The 22,037-nt window shown below is 40.4% G+C and overlaps 1 protein-coding gene and 1 non-coding gene across 2 annotated transcripts; one reads left to right on the forward strand and one right to left on the reverse strand.

Annotated features, from left to right (window-relative positions):
- Positions 1-2,954: 2,954 nt before the first annotated feature.
- Positions 2,955-3,027, reverse strand: Trnak-cuu (transfer RNA lysine (anticodon CUU)). The gene has a single exon. It is a non-coding gene; the product is annotated as a tRNA-Lys (tRNA).
- Positions 3,028-15,307: 12,280 nt separating this feature from the next.
- CUNH2orf69 (chromosome unknown C2orf69 homolog) lies at positions 15,308-21,462 on the forward strand. Its single transcript, XM_051190230.1, has 2 exons — positions 15,308-15,652; positions 20,562-21,462. Exons 1-2 carry the CDS (start codon positions 15,377-15,379, stop codon positions 21,384-21,386), a joined length of 1,101 nt encoding a protein of 366 aa, XP_051046187.1. The 5' UTR covers positions 15,308-15,376; the 3' UTR covers positions 21,387-21,462.
- The last annotated feature ends 575 nt before the right edge of the window (positions 21,463-22,037 follow it).

Below are 22,037 nucleotides of genomic sequence, written 5' to 3' on the forward strand. Positions count from 1 at the left end.
GATATGGTCACTGACCATGACCTCGTCTCCAGGAAAACCAGTGCTTTTCAAACCATTCACGTCATTCACATGAGTCCATTATTTTTCTTTTGGACGCAAGAGCTTCCTACCATGTTTTGACCTCTCACTCGGGTCCCACAGTTCCCTCTCCAATTCCTGTCTCAGGCACAAATGGGACTCCTGCCTTCCATTTCAGTAAAACTTGGGACTGCTTTAGCTGAAAGAGTTGCTTCACTTCTGCTCATCTACTTATCCCTCTCAGATCTGACGACGTTTGATGACTAGGGTACTGATAGCTCATTAGTTCATTAAGTTGCCTACTAAAAGTACAGAAGGGTATTCTCCCTTTACAGGCTTCATAGTCAGGGATTAACAGTTTCAGATGTAACTTCAGAGGTTTAGAGTTTTAAATTTCCTCCGAATGTCTTCCAAAATTGTTCATGCCTTTTAACCTAAAGCCATACACTTTTACTACAACACCAAGATGTAAAATTGTTCCAGCTGTCTTACAGATACCTGTAATTTCCTGGGAGAAGTTCTGCTTCTATATCAAGAAATCTGGTCTAATAAAAACAGTCTCCAGAACCCATTTTTACCCCACCCATTTTCGAGCCTATCTTACAGGTTCACTCCTGTCTGGGCCAAGGTCAGCCCACAGAGGGCCCTCCAGCTAACACCCACACCTGCACCGGCTCCTGGGATGTCACCATCTGTACCACCTCACCAGGTTTAAGTGGGCACCTGTTCGGGATACTTGGTCTGTCCTGCAGCTGGGACAATCTACCCTCCGGTGTTCCAAGATGTCCAATGAAGGACATGTCTGCTCTCCTGTCTCACTCAGTCACCATTGCCTCTTCTGTATTACCAGGGCACTTCTCCATTTCCCTCATTCTGGCAGTTATCACCCTTCCCATGGCTAGCCCCATTCATAGCATCAATGATAACAATCTATTTGTTTTCCTAGCAACCCACCTTCTCCACCCCCTCAAGGAACAAGTGCCTGAGGTCTACAGGATGAAAGCTAACAAAATACTAATACTTGAGTGTGATCCACTGACTCCTGACTCCCCCTCCCCCACATCACCCCTTGTCAGCAGGAAGAAATCAAACATAAACTCAAAGAGTCTGGAATGTTATGGTAAAAGCTTTGCCCCAGCCCCTGGCATTTATTACCCAAAAAGTCTGGGATGTTATAGCAGAAGTTTCACCCAAGACCCCCTTCCCCATCTCCCTCCAAACTCCCCTGCATCTCAGAAAGCCAGCAAAATGGTGGTCCCTCCCCCAGAGATACTCAAGACCACTCCCACAGGGTATTTAAACTGCCCCCTAGAAACCAGACTTGTGGTTTTTCTGGTCTCCCTTTCCCTTCTCCACTCTGGGGGACTGGAAGGCCATCTGGGAGCACTATATCCATTAAATGTGTGCCTTTTCTAATTTGGTTTGATTTAGTCTCATTTGGAGGCTTATACGGGTGCAGAAACTTTTCATTTACTAGTGTCCTGACTTGATGTGCGATCCTAATTAGTTTTAATAGTAAAAACCCAGAGTCAGATATTGGGGTAAAAACTGAAAGATCAGACAAGTAAAGGACCAGCCACAGTCACCTCTTACTGATGGGAGGTGTCATTCTGTAAATATGTTTATCACACTGGTTAATGAATAAAGCACTGTTGGCCAATAGGAAAGCAAGATAGGCGGGACTAGCCAATCAAAAACTAGTAACTGGCCAACAGCATTATATCTAATACAGTGTCTCTGTGTGTTAATTGGGGCTGGCGCCGCAGTGAGACCAGACTGGTGGGAAAAGCCTTACTCTTAACTTATGGCACCCAACCTAATCCTAACAACATCTTACCTCTCCAACTTCAGACCAAGAAGGGCTGAGCTGCTGTCTATGCCCTGCCTTATCACTTCCTCTCTCCCTCCAGCCATATGACTTCCTGTCTCCTGTCTGCACAGACCTCTATGGTTAACTAGTGGCTAGCTCCACCCTGTACTCTGCAGGCAAGCTTTTATTTGTCAGAATGCAAACAAAATATCCCAGCCCTGGCCCTTCCCTGCCACCAGCTACTCATCTTCCTTTTAATGTGCATGATTTGCTCATCCATTCTCTCTCTCTCTCTTTCTCTCTCTCTCTCTCTCTCTCTCTCTCTCTCTCTCTCTCTCTCTCTCTCTCATTATCCCACACTCCCTCATCTCTTGCTCTCCTGGAATTCTCTATTTTATCTCTCTGTGTCTCCTCTGCTCTCTTTCACTCTCTGGCTTCCCTTGCCCTGGTCATCCCTGTTTGCTTTTCTTTCCTCTCTTCTCTGCACTCTTCCAGATGCCTCTAGATAATTTTTCTCTCTTATGCACACTAAAAACCTCCCCCCTCCTACAATAGAGCATTGACATCAGCAGTTTCCTTACTGCACCTCCTCACAAAACATTATTCTACCTTTGTGTTTGAAATTCCCCAAAAGAAATAACTGACTTGCAATCTATCTACTTCCCCTTCTTGTTTCTTTATTAAAAGCAATGTCTTTGATGATAACACGAACCTGTGTCCCATTCATGATTCACCTTCTTCCCAGTGAATAAGATACGATGTCTTAGACATTTTATCTTGATGGGGATGTGATGGGAGAGGTCATTCTGTATGTTTCTCATACTGGCTAATAATAAAGCACTGTTGGCCAACAGAAAGGAAGATAGGAGGGACTAGGAGACAAGGAGGAAATAGGAAGTAGTAGGGAGGAGTCAAGATGGAGAGTCTGGAGAAAGCAGTATGCCGCCAGCTCCCTGGTAAGAGAAATACATAGATCAGCAGAAATGGGTTAATAATTAAGGCAGAGCTAGCCGATAAGAAACAAGTAACCAGGCCAACAGTATTGTATCAAATACAGAGTCTCTGCGTATTATTTGGGGCTGGCGGTGTGGCGGCGGGAGGAAAAACCCGTACTCGTTACAAATGGCACCCAACGTGGGGCACGAACCCACGACCCTGAGATTAAGAGTCTCATGCTCTACCGACTGAGCTAGCCGGGCCGCCTGAAACAGAGTACCAGGTGATCCTACATTCAAAACAGCTAAACAAAATAGCCTTACAGACTACAGCCAAGATTTCTACATCTTCTCAGGATCCCCCATGACAGTGCCCCCTATCAGCAGGAAGTAGTTTGGAAAGAACGACGCCCAAATTCCCAAATGTTTATAAATGTTTGTTTTCATTTAAATGGACTTGGTTATAAATGGTTAATGATCCCAACCAATATCTTTTTAAAGGTAAAAAGGGAATTATGATATAGATATGAATACTTTGTTTTGGAACAGATTTTATTTTGGAACAGATTTTATTGATACAATTTAAGGTCAATAAGGTGATATGTATATTTTTCCTCTTGTTTAGGTATTGTGTTTATTGAGCTTAGTTAGAAATGTAATGTATAATGGAGTACAGATTATAGATAATTACCTATGATAGTCAAAGCTTAGAGTTAAGTTAGTTAGGTTTTTCAAGATACACAGAGATGTATTTGAGATAGATATTCTTCAAATCTTTCAAAGACCTACAGAATATGGCATTTAAAATGGTTTAGGGTTTTTCTTGACAATGAGACATAATTGTTCCTGGCAACACCACCTGCGTCAGAAAGGAAGATGAAGATGGACATTGAAGAAACTCATTATGGAGTTTACTTCCAATATGGCAAGACTAGCCATTTGGACAAGATACTCCTCTTGTCTGGACTGTTTGACTTTGTGATGTATAAACTGGACATGCAGGACCCACAGGAAAGTGACTTCTGATTCAAGATGGACATTGCTAACAGAGATCCTGCTTCATGGAAGAGTCTGTGAGACAGTATGCAGGACACAGAGAAAAGTGACTGATAAACTGCCAATACAAGAAGACAGTTTAAAGTTTCCTGCGTTGCTGAAGAGTCTGCCAGACACACTATGGCCTATGGGCTGAAGATGGAAGATTACAAAAGAACTTCGGGTGACCAGGCTGTGAGTTGTCTCTGTCATTTCTAGAGTTTATATACTATCCTTCTGTGGTCTTTGAAGGAGTTGAAGACAGATAGTAATGGTTATAGTTTTCATTAGTTAGGATTAAAGATAAGTTACTTAGACTTTAGACACACAAAGATAGAATAGATGATGAAATATTTTCTTCAAATCTTGCTAAATGTTAATGGACTAAATGTTGTTAACTGTGATTGTTACTTGATAACTGTTGTATAATATATTTTGCTATGTTAAGGTTAAAACCCTTCTTTTTATTTAGACAGAAAAGAGGAGATGATGGGAGAGGTCATTCTGTATGTTTCTCATACTGGTTAATAATAAAGCACTGTTGGCCAATAGAAAGGAAGATAGGAGGGACTAGGAGACAAGGAGGAAATAGGAAGTAGTAGGGAGGAGTCAAGATGGAGAGTCTGGAGAAAGCAGTATGCCGCCGGCTCCCTGGTAAGAGAAATACATAGATCAGCAGAAATGGGTTAATAATTAAGGCAGAGCTAGCCGATAAGAAACAAGTAACCAGGCCAACAGTATTGTATCAAATACAGAGTCTCTGCGTATTATTTGGGGCTGGCGGCGTGGCGGCGGGAGGAAAAACCCGTACTCGTTACAGGGATGTCCTTCTGTATGCTGAGAATATATGTTTCTCTTATTGATTGATGAATAAAGCTGTTTTGGCCAATGGACAGGCAGAATATAGCCAGGCGGGAATTCTGAAGAAAGAGGCAGGAAAAGAAAGACAAAGGACAGATGCCATGTAGCAGCCAGGGAGTCAAGAAGCCCAGGCATCACCAGCAAACCAGGGCCATGTGGAGATACACAGATTAATAGAGATGGGTTAATAATTAAGAGAGAGCTAGCCAGTCAGAAGCGTAAGCCATTGACTAAATAATTGTAACTGACATTAAGTCTCAGAGTGGTCATTTCATTAAGTGGCTGCAGAACCTGGTGGGTGAAGAGAAAACCAGTCCAGTGACCGAGATAGACAGAAAAGAGTCTCCTTCTACATTATCTCCTAAACGTCTTTCAAATTTGATATTTTTCATTTTTGGCCTATTTGGACCCTAATACTGCTTACTTAAACCACCTTTACATGCTGCTAGCTGGTCTCCCGTTCTGCTGTCAATCTCAGTTAATTCTAATTCATTGTCCTTGAGCTGTTGCAAAACATTAAGAAATTTACTTGCTTAAGATATGCAATGCAAACTCCTCTGACTGGGTGCACAGAAAAGTTGAAGGAACATAGGAAAACCCAGAGAATCACTGGGAAGCCAGAGAAGAGTGATGCCATAAGCTTTGTCATTTTAATGCTTAAAAGTCTCCTAGACCTGGCCTAGTGAGAGTGGCTGTCACGGCTGAGCCACGAACACTAAGTATGCGTGAGGCCACTCCCATTGTCCAGCAGAGCCGCTGCTGTGTTTGGAATTCAGCCCTATCAGAATTTCTAGCAATTATGAAATTATTATGGACATTATGAAATTTACTTGTTTAAGATCTGCAAACACCTCTGTTAGCAAAATGTTCTCAAAGATACAGCTACATTTTACCTCTCCCGTTATATCCCTTTATGTTTTCAAATCCCAACATTGAAGAGCTGTAAAGTTTGGACGTCTAACCCGTAAAGTTCCCTTAGGCCTTCCTGCTAGTGCATGTACTGCTAACTGAATTGGCCAGCCCATACTCCCTTCCTTTTGCAATACCCACACAGCATTAGGCTTGCTACAGGAGAGCTACAGGAGAGGAACTGTTCTCGTCTGACCCACTAGCTTGTAAGCTATTGTTAAGGCAGTGGTTATATCTTTTATCTTTGAAACCAGAAAAATTTTGGGTGTTCATATTATGTGACAACATTTTTTTTTTCATAAAAGCCAGGTCCCATGTGGTATATCTATTCAGGAGAAGGACGATCTGGATAAACCAAATACATATAACCAAAACGGAAGGCATAGGATACACCCCTAAAGAACTCCAGGACTCCTTCTTTTGTTATTATTTTAAGAAAAGAATGCTTAATTCCAGTTTTAGGATATAATGGGGACACACAATTGAGAAAAGTTAAAGACAAACATGCCAACTGAGAAGACTAACAGGTGGAATTTCAATACTTGAGGCTCCAATGCTGATTGCCTAAAATGGATTGTAATACAAGACTAGAGAGTAGTCCCACTGAGCATGTAATAGAGTACTAGAAAAAGCTGATGATGCAAGTAAGGCATTAAATGCTGGCTAAGGAGATATTATTCCATTTATAAGGAAGTGCAGTATAACAAAAGGCAACAATTACAAGAAGAGTATTTCAATAATGGAAGGTACCAGTCCAGGTATGGAAGAACAGGTCATTTTTCATCTTTCACAAATTGGAACATGCAGACACACCAGCAGACTGAGGTTCAAGTATTTAGTGAGATGATCTTGAATGTGTTACTTAACCTTGCTAAGTTTACATTTCCTCATTCATTAAATTGAGATAATGAGATTTTTCAGTGTTCGAATAAACGAGTGGTTTGTTTCAGCTGCAAGGAAGAAATATCCAGCTCAAATTAGCATAAATAAATAATTGTCAGAAGATCACCGACTAGGTCAATAGAACAAAACAGAGATAGAGGCTCATGCCAATGTAGTGATTGATCTTTGATAAAGGAACAGGGTTATTCAAAGGAATAAAATCCACTTTTTCCCACAGGTGGTTGAGCATCTAGAATAGCTAGCTGTGTATTCGAAAGTTAATGTCGACATGGAACATGTAATTTTAGAAACATTAACGCAGAATTCATCATAGGCTTAAATCAAAGCTTCCTCCCTAAAAACCCATCTGTCACCCTCCTTTGCTGTATTTTCTGGAGACTGGAGTCCTAAGAGAGTGGGTTGACCTTGAACTCTTGCATCTGTTTGTCAGCTTCTTCAGGGCTGGGACTCCAGGCAGGAACTGCATCCTGCCATCCCAGATCTTCATGGCAGGCATCTCTGCAACATGGGAACTTGGACTGAGAGGACTTACCACAGTCTGAGAAGACATGCTGTGTCCTAGCCCTCGCCATTATGACTGTAGACAGCACTTTGATCAAAATAGCATTGCTATTTTGAAATGGAAAACTGTGAGTCTTCCAACTTTTTTGTTTGTTTGTTTTGTTTTGTCTTTGCCAAGAAGGATGTACTTTTTGAATCCCTGACCTTTAATGTGTATCTCAGGACCAGCAAAATAAGGTAGATGAGATTTTAATGTGGGTAGCCTGAATTATCAGATCAATTTTTAGAGAAGTAGCAGCTTTAACAATATAACATCTTCTGACCCATAGGCATTGGATTTCTTTCTACTTATTTATGTTTTCTTTAATTTTTAAACAGCTTTGTGGCTTTTGGTATGCATGTCCTACATTTCTTTCATTAAATGTACTCATAAGTGTATTTTTACTAGAGTAAATGAAATTTTTATTACTTTATTTTTGGACTTTCCATTACCCATGAACTGAAAACCACTGCATTGTTACATATTGATTTGTAACATTGCTCAACTCATTTATTACTTTCAGTAGGTTCCATAAGACTTTTTCATATACAGTATCAAGGCATCTGCACAGATTTATGTCTTCAGTTTGGATGCTTTTTTTTTCCTAATTGCTCTAGTTAAACTTCTAGCATGATACTGATTAGAAGCTGCAAGAGTAGACATTTTATCTTGTTCTATTCTTAGAGTGAAAATATTCAATTCTATAACCATTAAATATTAAATTAGTTGTAGGTTTTTCATAGTGACTTTCATTAGGTTGAAGAAATGTTCTTCTATTCCTAGTTTGGTGAATGGTTTTTTATCATGGAAGTATGCTAGATGTTGCCAATTCTTTTGTGTGTGTCTATTAAGATGTCTATGATATTTTTAGTTTTATGATATTCATATGGTATAGAATACTGATTTTCAGATGTAAAACCAAACTTAGATTCCTAGAACAAATCTCAGGAATTGAGGAAGCAATCTGTTTGTTATGTTCTCTTAAGACAGGGTCTTACTATGTAGCTAGCTGACCTCAAACTTATAATCCTCCTTCCTCAGCCTCCTAGGCACTGGGACTATAGGTGAATATCATCTATCCCAGCTGGAAATTCCACTTGGTTATGACACATAACCCTCTTTATACATTGTTGGATGCCACCTGACTATAGTATTTTGTTGACAACTTGTCTATAGTTGATTATATTCTTCTTACACTTTGACAGTGAGTGATGGATGATGTATGCAGACCCTGTTAGTTAACCACTGAGTGTTCATCTATATTATCTTGATATGCATGACTTACATTTTGCAAAAGTGTGTGTTCAACTCATGTTACAGGAAAGCAGAGTGTACAATGTGTTACTTTAGCTAGCAAAACTTGCTGAAATAAGCCTTCTAGGGCAAAATTATAAGTTATAGTGGCATATCTCATCATTTAATGTCTGGTCTCCTCGGGGTCTAGTTTCAGCATGTTCAGCATGGAGGTTCCTTAACACACATACAGACACACAAATAGTCACTACCTGTTCACACACACACACACACACACACACACACTGCCCACCACCAATTTGAAACAAAGAATAACAGAAAATAATTAAGTTTTTGGTAGAATATCAACTGAGATTCCATTTAAATCCCATGGAAGAACTTGAAATCTTTACCTTCTCCAGTTTCACCTCCTCTGTCTCTTAGAGGAAGCCACATTTAAAGACCTTGTCTCTTTTTTTCCATTCCCTGGTCTTACATACTCATTTGTAACCTTTTAGCAGAGACGTTGAGGATTTGTAGCCTGCAGGCCAAATGTGACCTGTACATACATTTAATTTGATACAAAATAAGTTTAATTAAATACTGACATTTATTTGTTAGCAAATGATAAACATCTGTGTATCTGGTTTCTCCTGATAAAGACTTGAAATGCTTGCAGGACGCTGCCTTCATCTTACAGCTGCCTCACAGTGAAGAGTTGACTTCCTTCTTCAACTGTGACACATCCCTTCAGTCCTTCCCAGCCGTTGCCACTCCTGCTGTGTTAGAAATAGCCAGGGTTACTACTGATGACTCCACACGGCTTCTGTTGCTGTCTAGGTTCACACTCTCGCTGTTGTCCTTACAAGTCTTTCTCAGACCCCTTCTAAAAGTTTAAACTTTCTTCTGCTGTATTGACAGGCAGGACAAACATTCTGAGGTCTCACCACTAAACCTTTTGAGAACTGAGAAGAAGCCCAGACATAGGCCATAGCACTTTACACACTATGAACAATAAAATGGTTAGACATGTGGAAAATTCACTCATCTGGATATAGCAAGTTTGTCCTTGTAAGACCTCTTATTGGTACTGAAAGTCCAGTTGTTCTGAGAGAGGCAAGAAATTAGAGTTCATTTATATGGATGCTTGTAGGAAGAAAATCAGACGTTGGCATCACTGGTTTTGTGGAAGAAGATGGACGAAATGAGAGAAGACAGCACAGCAATAACAAGGCGACATAAAAGCGGGAGCTACAATGTCTGTGACTTACCATATAACAGCACACGTACCTGGTGGGTAAAGGTATGGTTTAGATGGGATATAAGTAGATTAGCCTATTTCCTTGAGAATTTGAGTATGAATGAGATAGTATTTTACAGCTTACATTGTTATGTATTCCTATGTGGTAAGCTATGTAAAATTAAGTTTATATTTTGTTATATTGTGTTAAATGTTTCCACTTATAATATTTATGCACATTATTTTTTACCATATTCTATGTATGTATACTTTTCTTGTGTTCAAGACATTTTGTATATTGATACAATTTGGGATATTTATCTTGCTGCCCTTTATAGTTCTACCTCTTGTCTTGACACTTATACTCTACCTCTATTTTAGGGATTTACATGTAGGTATATGTAAATAGTTATATTGTTTAAGTATTTGTTCCTGCTTTACTCAGGAAAGTTTTAATCAGTCTTTTTAGCTAAGTTCCCGAGTATTACAGATTATCTTCACTCACATTTCCTGTACCTATGAGATTAGTCAGATATAGATGCTTAATCTTCAATCCTTCATAGACATGCAGAACATGGCATTTAAATGTTTTAATATTAGTACTCCATTGACATGAGACACTGTTGCTCCTGACAGCACCGTGCATTTTCCCGAAAATATGTTGGACACTGTTGTTGCTCCTGCTGGAGTTCAATCTCGCCTCAGCTAATGGCCTGTTGGGCATAGAATTGCCCCCACCTTGACCACTGATTTGGACATGCAGTCCTATGTGCTTGCAGGAGACAAATATAGAAGACTGCTTGACCTTGCCAAGTCAGGGTAAGACAGCCATTCTATTTCCCTGCTGTTGTTGTGGTCTGTCAAGTTCTCTTGGCCTTAGCCAAATCTGGGTGTACCAACGTCGCTGTGAGACCTAGGGTGACTGTTCAGGTGGCTTGCTGTTTCTGTCCTTGCTGCACCGTTTTGGAAGTTGTCCATCCGCATTTCCTGTCTACTCTAGTATTGTTATTTTCCTTCTCAGGTCTTGATGAGGTTGAAGATTAAACTATCACAACTATTATTCTCTCTTCCTAGTTAGATATTTTAGGTACTAGACTTACGTTTTCCAGCTTAGGACAACTCTATTGTAAACTCCATTATGCCCTCACCCTAGGACTAGATATGTAGGTCATTTTGTTCTCGATTTTCCTTTTCTTAGAGCACACTTGTTATTCACTGTTTTGTATATAGTTTTGTATTAAGCCTAAATCTTTTCTTTAGACTAAAAGGGGAATTGTAGTGAGGTAGTCCTTCTGTAGCACTGACCACGCCCATTGGGGGGGTGGAGCTATGGGCGGAGGTGACCTGAGGAAGGAGGTCGGAGGGGGCCAGGAAGGCGTTCTCTTTCTGGCGTGACTCGGACAGGAGAGGATCGGGTTGAATTTCCTGGTGTTCATCTGTCTAGGTTGTAAGTTATTTCTCCCTGAATAAACATCTATTCGGCTTAAAAAAAAAAAAAAATATTTAATTGTAGTAAACTATTTCTATATAGAAATCTATTTCTCTCTATTATCTAGTATTCTTGAAGTCCCAAATTTTGTAAACCAATGCTGGCTTTGGAGTTGGATTTGGCTTTCCTTCTCTAAATTCAAGCATGTTGTTAAGATTAAATTCATGGTTTCTGCCTTAAATCAAGAAGCCAATTGGTGTAAGGCAGAAGAAACAAAATCTGGGGACTCATATCTTATGCAGTTTTCTCTCTGAAATCCTAATTTTCTCACATACTTTTAATGCTTATTGTTGTCTTTCCCTAATGCATACCTTAAAACTTGAAAATTTTACTTTAATATTGATGTGTAACTTTTCCACAAGGAATAATAACGATTCCTAACAGCAGTCTTTGAACTTTCCGGAAAGAAGATGGGGCCCCACATCATCATTTCCACTTGACTCAACCTGATGCATCGGAACTACAAACATCACCCTAAAACCGGTTTGAGACTGTTTTGCTCGAGACAACTCATGACTAGCTAGCTGTAATGGTGCACCTTTTTATTACACCCTGGCCAGTTTCAAATAGAACTACAGTCAAGAATTTTCTGCCACACAGTGCCTAACTACATATATCACAGCCAGTTCCTTTTAAAGGTAAAAAGGGAATTATGGTATAGATATGAATACTTTGTTTTGGAATGGATTTTCATTTATTGATACAATTTAAGGTCAATTTTGTGATATATATATTTCTCCTCTTATTTAAGTATTGTTTAGAAATGTAATGTATAATTCAATACAGATTATAGATAGTATCTATGATAGTCAGATATAGTTAAGTTAGTTAAGTTTTCTAGATATACAGAGATGTATTTAAGATAGATAGGAATTCTTCAAACATTTCAAAGGCCTACAGAATATGGCATTTAAAATGGTTTAGGGTTTTCGTGACAGTGAGACATAATTGCTCTTGGCAATACCACCTGCAACAGAAAGGAAGATGAACATTGAAGAAACTCGTTATGGAGTTTACTTTCAATATGGCAAGACTAGCCATGTGGACAAGATACTGCACTTTTCTGGACTGTTTGACTTGTGATGTATAAACTGGACATGCAGGACCCACAGGAAAGTGACTTCTGATTCAAGATGGACATTGCTACAGAGTTCCTGCTTCATGGAAGAGTCTGCGAGACAGTATGCAGGACTCAGAAAAGTGACTGATAAACTGCCAATACAAGAAGACAGTTTAAAGTTTCCTGCCTTGCTGAAGAGTCTGCTAGACACACTATGGCCTATGGGATGAACATGGAAGATTACAAAAGAACCTTGGGTGACCAGGCAGTGATTTGTCTCTGTCATTTCTAGAGCTTATATACTATCCTTCTGTGGTCTTTGAGGGAGTTGAAGACAGATAGTTGTGGTTATAGTTTTCCTTAGTATTAAAGATAAGATACATAGACTTTAGACACACAAAGATAGGATAGATGATGGAATATTTTCTTCAAATCTTGCTAAATGTTAATGGACTAAATATTGTTAACTGTAATTCTTACTTGACAACTGTTGTATAATATATTTTGCTATGTTAAGGTTAAAACCCTTCTTTTTATTTAGACAGAAAAGAGGAGATGATGGGAGATGTCATTCTGTATGTTTCTCATACTGGTTAATAATAAAGCACTGTTGGCCAATAGGAAAGGAAGATAGGAGGGACTAGGAGACAAGGAGGAAATAGGAAGTAGTAAGGAGGAGTCAAGATGGAGATTCAGGAGAGACCTGGATGCCAGCCGCCTCCCCGGTAAGAGAAGGCCATGTGAAAATACATAGATCAGCAGAAATGGGTTAATAATTAAAGGCAGAGCTAGCCAATAAGAAACAAGTAACCGGGCCAACAGTATTGTATGAAATACAGAGTCTCTGTGTATTATTTGGGGCTGGCGGCGTGGCGGCGGGACAAGACCAGAGGCGGCAGGTGGAAAAACCCGTACACCTTACACGTACCTCTAATGACAAATTGAGGGACGGCTGCTGCTTTCCCAGGAAAACACCTCCTGCAGGGTTATACAAATGAGTGACTGAGCAGCTGCAGGTTCTTCCCACTTTGGTTTGTTGTTTCACTCTTCAGCCCTTCTTCTGTATGTCCCAAAGGCCTCAGTTATCTTAGAGATACTGAGATTACTTCAACATATTAAGTATCTGATAAATTAATTTTCTCTCTAAACTCAAGTATGTCCTGTTCCCCTTCAACATATGACTATTTCATTAATCAGTTAACCTGGAAAACCAGTCCATACGAATCAAAAGCTACGCTAGCAATATATGTCTATACTTGGGTTTACAGACTACTCCTCTGCCCAGTGAAAGCAACATGTGATTTGCAGAACTAAAGTGAAGCCTGGCTTCCTTGGTGGGATTACACCAATTACTGTACAACTAACCTCTATTTCTTTTCACTAGTGATTTTTATAAAGCAATTGAGTTACTTTGTTTGATTAACTTTTTTCTTGGTTTCTACCTTAGTTACGTTTCTATTGCTGTGATTACAAACAAACAAAAAACAAAAGCCTACAACCAAGGCCACTTATAAAAGAAAGCATTTAACTTGGAGCTCATGGTTCCGGAGAGATAGAGTCTATGACCGTCGTAGTGGGGAGAATGGTAGCAGGCAGGCATGGTGCTAGTGTAGTAGTAGTAGAGAGCTTCTTATATCTTGATCCATAAGCATGGAGCAGACAGCACATTGAGAATGAATGGCTTTTGAAACCTCAAAACTACATTCAGTGACACACCTCCTCCAACTCTACATCATAATCCTACAATAGTTCCATCAAATAAGGACTAAGTATTCAAATATGAGTGGGTGGGGTCATTCTCACTGACAACACCTCAGTTACATTTATTATGTCAGATGATATCCAATAGTTTATGTCAAAGCATGGTAAATTATCCCTCTCTGAAGCCATTGAGAAAATGGTGGCTAGTGAAATCCAACAAAGCAATTCAACTTTACTATTGGCTAATGTTTTCCTCCTACAAATACAAGAACTTTTAAAAGGCAGAGTAGAGCTGGGAGATGACTTAGTTGGTATGGCACCCCACTTCTTTCCCCAAAGTGTGAGCACCTGAGTTGGATCTCCATCATTCACAAAATACAGAAAGACCACAGCCCAGGGGTTGAATCCCAAAGCTGGAAGGGAGAAACAGGCAAACCCTTGGGGCTCCTTGGCTATCCCATTGTACCCTAATCCATGAGCTCCAGCTTCAGTGAGATGCTGCCAAACAATAAATCAATAAATAAAAATGTTGGAAAGATGGAGAGGGAGGGATGTACTGTTGACGCAAGAAACTGCTCTCACCTCAAAGGTGAACTGAATATGAGTGAATTCAAGTTTTACAATACCAAACCAGAAAATTTTATATAAATTAAGACATTTCAAATATACTGCTGGAAACACTGGGTGGAAAATCTCTGCTACAGGCCCCAGATGTGATAACATTCTTAGCTTCTGGGCTGTTGGAAACTAGTGCCCTGCAAAGTTAATACATTCTAACGGTCATCTACATTTACTGGGATGCTGGCTACTCAGACACACAGGTGGGCTAGGATAGGCTATTAATTAAAGGAGCTGAAGGCAGTCCAAGATAAACTATAATTAGGCTCTGGACTTGCAACATTATAATTTCTCCCTAATCACTCCAGCTCTAATAAGTTAATCATTCTTGCAGGAACTTCCATTTAAGTTTCAACTTCTTTCCAGCAATCTCAATTGCTACACCCAAAGTCCACTTCAGGCCTACACCAGCAAACAAACACATGTACATGTCTGAAGTATGTCCCATCTTTAACATAAATTTGGCTCAGCCCTATCTCTACACTTTTCAAACTGGTTTCAAAACCCTAAATAGAAAGTCCTATTGGCTGTAAACACCCCACAGTAAATGTGCGAACAAGAAAGGCATTCCTCCATCCTTCCCTAAGCCATGTGCCCTGATCGCTCTTACCAATTAGAAATGCCCAAGACTAGATGTGAAACCTACTTGGGGACGTTAGGATAAAGGAGACTCCGTTCACTTTCGGGCACGTAAAAGACTTCCAGAATTACTACTCTACATTGCCTCTGACCGGATAATCTTCACCGTGAAGATGAACCTACCCAAACTTTTAAACACAGGACTTGATTGCACAGCGACCCTAAGCAGCTGCTACTGTGCATGAGCCCAAACTGCCTCCAGCTCTAGGCTTCGGGATCCCACACTAGCGTTCGAATTTCCCGGCTAGACCTAGTCCACGCCCCCCGCTCACCCCTCCCTCCTGACGTACCTGGCGCGCTGACGTCACCGCGAGCCTGGGCGGTTGGGCGGCCGAGGCCCCGCCCCCGCCGCCCGGAGCGCGCGGCCCTGGCGGCCCGACCCCCATGAGGGTGTTCCTGCGGCCGAGGTCTCCGGCCCTGCTGCTCCTGTTCCTGCGGCCGCTGCTCGCTTCCGGAGACTTGGCGTCCGGCCCGCAGGCCCGAGCCATGAACCCGGGCGGCGGCGCGCGGGGCTCCCCGGCGGACAGCCACCGCTTGCAGCGCTCCACCGTGCCAGGCTCCGACCCACAGCGCAGAAACGAACTGCTCCTGCTGGCGGCCGGGGAGGGAGCAGCCCAGGAGCCGAGGCACCACGTCCTCTACTTCCCCGGGGATGTGCAGGTAACGCGGGCCCGGCCTCCTCGACACGCCCACGCGGGTTCTCCCACGGGGTCGGGGCCGCTCCAGTTGCTGTCGGAGCCCCACCTGGGGAAGGGGTCCCGGAGGGTCGCGGTCTCCGGAGGGCGACTGTCAATCCAGGTGCCACCGTGGGAAGGAGAGGCACGACGGGGACAGGGACACGCACGCACAGCTCCAGCCTTGTCTCAGTCGACTGTGTGTTTGTGCTGTTTAGAAAACGCTGACTAACCAAAAATACATCCATTGCTTAAGTGTGACCTTTTCTGTAACCCTAAAACACGGTAGTGGAAGAAATGTCATTGCCAGCAATGCTAGCGGTATCGAGGCCCATTTGAATCCAGCACATCTGTTTGGTTTGTTTGTTTTTTTGTTTTTTTTTCCGTGTTGCTGGTCTTTATAGCTGCAGACAAATGACCATGCTAGAGCTGTCCTGGAAGATGGGTTTTAATCTAAAACTTCATGGTGTAATGAATACATTAGCCACATGAGGGTATCTGGATTAGTTAAAATGAAGAGTCAGAATTCACTGTGTCATTAGTTGTATTGCCAAGTGTTGAATCACCACAGGTGACTTGTGTCTACCATGTTGACAGCGAAGATAAAGACAGCATTTCCGTAGAAAATGAGCCATCCCAGTAAGTTCTGTTAGTGCTGGGGTAGACATCAAGTTAGAACATAGCTAGGTATCTTCCCCATACTAGAACTATAACTTGAACTTGGAACTTGAAAATGATATACTTAAAGGTCATAGTGCTCTTGCTCTCAAACCAGTGAATTGACTAGTTAATTGCTAATGGAGACCGGTAAAAAACCTTGGATTTCGATTTAAGGAAATCTATGTGTCCTTGTAGTCAGAATGGAAAACAAACATGTTGCTTCTGACATTAACTTCCAGAGATTTGTGACCAGCTACTTCATGCATTCTGGCAGCGGCAGTGGCTGTGGTGGCGGCGGTGGTGGTGGTCATGGCAGCCGAGCACTTTCTGGTGGAAGTGTGCCAGAGGGACCATCCACCTGTCTTCGAACAGAGCCTAAAGTGTTGTAGTTTCACCATGATCCATCCCATTAGCTCTTTGGACAGTGGCAGAGTGGAGTGTGGCATTCATAGAGGACTAGGTCTTCTGGAAAAGAAATGGAGGGAAGTGCATCATCGCAAGGCTTCAAGGCCAAACTGCCTAGATTTAGCACTCCATTCTGTACTTTTTAGCTTAAAATCTGTGCAGATGTTAAGTTTTCTTATTGAAGTACCTCAGTTATAAAATGGGGCAATAGTTCAAATGGCATCAGTCAAGGTTAGACGCTGGAGTAACTCAGTGAGCACCACCCCTCCTCATCTCTGGTGCTCCAGTGCTGCATTCCGGACCTTTTCTCTACGTTTTCAGTGATCTCTTTCCATTTTGTGGCTTTACCTATTGCCTATGCCCTGACAACCCTTGGTGTTCATTTAGTTTAGACATAAGCCAGATATTTACGGATTCACCAATTGCATTGCCAGTTAGTAGCCATCTAAAACTGAAAATCTGTTCACTCCTAAGCAGTCTTCCTTATCCAAGTTAATGAAAATGTCTATTTCAGTTTAGAAATCTGATGTCAAGCCAGGTGGTGGTGGTACGCCCCCTTAAACCCAGCACTGGGAGGCAGAGGCAGGCAGATCTCTGTGAGTTAAAGTTCTAGGACAGGCTCCAAAGCTACAAAGAAACCCTGTCTCAAAAATTGGAAGAAAAAGAAACCAGAAGTCATCCTTAGATGAATTTCATACATCATCTCTAATTAACAACAAATGCAATGCCTCCACCCTCTTAGTATATCTAAAATGATGAGACAGTGGCTTAAAAGCGAAGGTCTCATTATACAACCCCCTTCAAAATCCTTCATATGGCTTCCATGTTCCTCAATAGTAAGACCTAGTTTCCTGAGGGTACCAGAATTGCAGATGTCACCAAATCTTGCTTTCCTAAAGGATAAATGACCATGAGGATTTGTCTTGATCATTTTTCTCTGGGTCTTCTGGCGCTTTCTTAGGCAGTTCCCTTCATTTGGCCCCTTGCTTGCCCACTGTGTACTTGGGCTGTATACTTTATGTTCTGTAAAGATGGTCCCTGGGTGCATTTTTAGAGTGTACCTTTCCCTCAGTGTAGCTCTCCTCATTGTCCTCAGTTGGTTCACAGGGTAGTCCGTCTGCTTTAAATCCTTATCACGAATGTTTCTAAACACTTGCAAACAAGAAGTTTGCTGAAAAGATTCTTTGGACCCCACTTCAGTGCAGTGTGGGATGGGCCTTTCAGGTCAGCAAGCATCTAACTGGGCTAAGCATCTTATGTTCTGCTTCACTGGGGAAGAGAAGCATAGCCTCCAGGCCTTACCTCCTACAAACATAAGTGCATTATATCCCCAGTAAGATGAAAACCCCTTTCAGTGGGTTAATTATAGTTAATTGCCTGTGTGAGAATCAAATTGACTGTGGGGGCATCTGGTTCTGTCTCAGGGTGTGGAAGTACTTACCCTGGTTCTTGGATCTGGGCTTTGATGTAACAGTAACAATTCCAGTTTTCATTTTGCTGCTCAGTTCCTCCCTATTAACATTTTCTCCTCCCCTTTTGATCATGTAATGAGGGTGATGATGTTTAGATTTATAGCACCTTCTGTGAGGTGCTGAAATTCATAAAGTCAGCTTCACTCAGGTCCATTAAATAATTAATGTAAGTAATTTTATAGTTTCAGGATTTGGGGGTTCTCAGTTATAAGAAGCTTGCTTATTTATTTATTTGTTAATTAATTCTCAATGCTTTCACTATGTGTAGCCCCAGTTCCTCTTGAATTCTGGAGCCTCTTGGGTTCAGCCTCCTAAGTGCGAAGTCTACAGACATGTGTCACCACACCTACCTTATAAAAATGAATTAAATAGGAGGCAGGAAAAGCAACTCAATGTCATTTTCACTACACAATGAGTTTAAGGCCAGCCTAGACTACATGAGACCTTGTCTCAAAGGGGGGGGGGGTGGGATCCAAGATGGCTTTGTGGGTAAAGGTGGCTCTTGTCACAGTGGACAACTGAGTTCAGTTCCCAAGACTCACATGGTAGAAGGAGAGAACCACTCCTGCAGGTTGTCCTCTGACCTCCACACATGCTGGCACACACAAAATATAATGTTTACAAACAATAACAAAAGGTAATGGGTAAGCCCTTCCAAATCTAAGCTGTTTCTTTTATGACAGTTTGTGTATAATAAACCTGGATGTACAGAGGGTAATGGCAAAATCCATAAAAAGTCAACTTATCCTCTTAGAATGTATTTAGAACATACATCGCAAACTACTAATAGATAAATGACAAATTATTGATGAAATAGTAATATTAATGAAACCATAAATGAAATAGAAATATTGGGGAATTGAAAGTTACAGTGAAAAAATTATCAAAGGACACATAGTTAACAAAAATAAAAAATTGCCAGCAGACAGAAAAATGTTTAACCTAATTTGAAATCAAATATGCAAATTAAATCAAGCATTGCATATTCTTATACTATCCGGATTTTAAAAAATTAGCTATTAGCATTGAAGTTAAGTAAGAGTGTAGAAAATAGCTCAATCTTGTACATTTCTAGTGCAGGTTTTACTGCTATTTTCAGTAGTATTTTAATGATGTCTAAAAACTATTATGCAAATCTGTATTGGTATAGAGTCATGCCTTTCAGCATATTTTTAAGGAAAAATTACATCTAAGCTTCTGGTTGCTTAGTAGAGAGGGAAAGGATATTTTCTTGTTACATAATTGCATATTTGGATATGTACTAGAGAAAATTGAACTGCTAGCCACCTAAATTTTAATTATTTCTAATACAGGTAAACTTATCTTTGTAGATAACTTTTTTGTAGTCTATTTTTGATAGGAAAAAAATGTACATAGCAAATATTCCAACTTTGAAAGGTTTTAAAGTGAAAAAGTCAAGCCTCCTGCTACTCAGAGAATTGAAACAGGAGAATCACAGCCTGGGCTGTATCATGATAGTGTCTCAAAAAAGGGGGGAAAATAAATATCACCATTAATAAAAGTAAATGGAAGAAAATACACATATATTGTCGAAACAAAAATATATTATTACTTTACATAGAACACATCTAGATAAATGAAATCTATATACAAAAGGCAAATGGAATGGACAGACAAGAGTAAAAATCTAAATAACAATAAGTAAGTGAACAAAATTTCAATGTAATCCTAATTTTAATAATCTAAATTTGAGCTATTCCATACATGTGAAATTGAACAAATTAAAAAGAAAACCATGGGAGGCAATTTTGTAGTCTCTGTTACCAACTTTAAATTATGATTATTTAAACCTAGTTTTGCACCTATAGGAATTTTAGAATGTAGTGACAAATGTATACTAAGATTTTCTGTCCTGTCCTTGCTGCTTGGTAGCCAAAAAAACTGAAGTCAGGCTTAGCAGTTAGGTTGGTAGCAGAATCTCCATGCCTATGACAGATTTTATTATAGATTTGCAGGGCAGCAGCTCATTGAAAAGGAAGTATTTTTAAATTATGTCTTGATCTAAAGAGCTAACCAAATTTATATTAGTTGAATTAGGGGACTTTATTACATGTGTACTAAATCAAAATTATAAATTTATGAAACTAAAATTTATCTTTCTAAGTTGTTGTTCAGAAATTCTTAATACTTAGTGTAAGTAAATTTATTACCTTGTCTCTTAATGAAGATTAACCTGAGTGAAGTGTTTCATTCAAAATCAGAGCCAGAAGGTGATAACAGCTTTTAGGTTTTGAGTACGTTAACCATAGGTTGGTCATCAAAACTTCCTCAATAACAATGTAAAGTTTTTCTTATAGGTAAATCCACTTTTAATGCCTATTTCATCTTTCTTTTCAGAATTACCATGAAGTTATGACTCGTCATCCTGAGAATTACCAATGGAAAAACTGGAGTCTAGAAAATATTGCTACCATCTTAGCCCACCGTTTTCCCAATAGTTACATTTGGGTGATAAAGTGTTCCCGAATGCATTTGCACAAATTCAGCTGCTATGACAATTTTGTGAAAAGCAACATGTTTGGTGCACCAGAACACAATCCAGACTTTGGGGCCTTTAAGCACTTGTACATGTTATTAGTTAATGCTTTCAACTTAACTCAGAACGGTGTGCTGTCCAATAATAGCAGTGTTTGGGATAAGGATTGTAAAGCATCTAACTGTGAGTCTAATTCTTCTACTGCTAGTAATGGTGGCCAAGAGGAAAAAGAAAGGACCTGTGAAAATGGGGATGAGTCTGCTGTGAGTTTTGCTCCACTATCATTGAATGGTGCATCATTTACTTTGATTGGATTCAGTAAAGGCTGTGTTGTTTTGAACCAGTTGCTGTTTGAGTTGAAGGAAGCCAAGAAAGACAAGGACATAGACACTTTCATCAAAAGTATAAGGACGATGTATTGGCTGGATGGTGGCCATTCTGGAGGAAGCAATACTTGGGTCACATATCCAGAAGTCTTGAAAGAATTTGCTCAAACAGGGATCAGTGTTCACACTCATGTAACACCTTACCAAGTACACGATCCAATGAGATCCTGGATTGGAAAGGAGCACAAGAAGTTTGTTCAGATACTTGGTGACTTGGGTGTGCAGGTGACTAGCCAAATTCACTTTGCGAAGGAAGCTCCCTCCATAGAGAATCACTTCAGGGTTCATGAAGTGTTCTGAGACTTAATGTGCTTGCTTAGTGGGAGAACCAAATACTTATTATAAACACAGACGATAGATTAAGTGTAATTAGATGCATTGTCACTGTGTGGGCTAATAAGATGTACATTCCAAAAATACGAGTGTCATATGTGGTAGAATTCCTTGCGTGTAAATGTGGGCAGCTTTAAATTTTGATTGGATTAGAATTAGTTTGGAGTCTAGAAAGGTAGTTTCTGGTAATTTTATGTCTTTTAAAAATGAAAGAAACTTGGTGTTAGTCTTTTTAAAAGGTAACAAAATTGGTGTTGGAAATAGTTGATTTTCTGAGGCCTATTTTAAACTAACACTGATAACTGCATTCAGCTGTTGACTACACTTCTTCCTGTGCTGCAAGGTTTTGGCGGGTGTGTGTGTGTGGGTGGGTGGGTGTGTGTGTGGGTGGGTGGGTGTGGCTCTTGCACCTGCCTCCTGGGGAAAGTGAACCCTTGGACTCATTCTCAGTTCAGTGTTCCACCAAGTGTTTGTTTTGTTTTGTTTTTTAAAGTCAAAATAAATTCCCTCATATCCAAGATTATAGAATTGTATAGTTGGGTTTTAAAACATATTACAGTAAGCACTGTAACGTAATTCTTAATTGACAGTTTTTAATTATCTGTTGGTGTGCTCTCA

The sequence above is a fragment of the Phodopus roborovskii genome, unplaced genomic scaffold (genome assembly GCF_943737965.1).
Source record: "Phodopus roborovskii unplaced genomic scaffold, PHOROB, whole genome shotgun sequence".
NCBI lineage: Eukaryota > Metazoa > Chordata > Mammalia > Rodentia > Cricetidae > Phodopus > Phodopus roborovskii.

Bases quoted from the DNA above. Each gene is read 5' to 3' on its own strand.
- CUNH2orf69 (XM_051190230.1), top strand. From the start codon at position 15,377: ATGAGGGTGTTCCTGCGGCCGAGGTCTCCGGCCCTGCTGCTCCTGTTC. The intron at 15,653-20,561 runs GTAACGCGGGCC...CTTTCTTTTCAG, and splicing joins ACTTCCCCGGGGATGTGCAG to AATTACCATGAAGTTATGAC.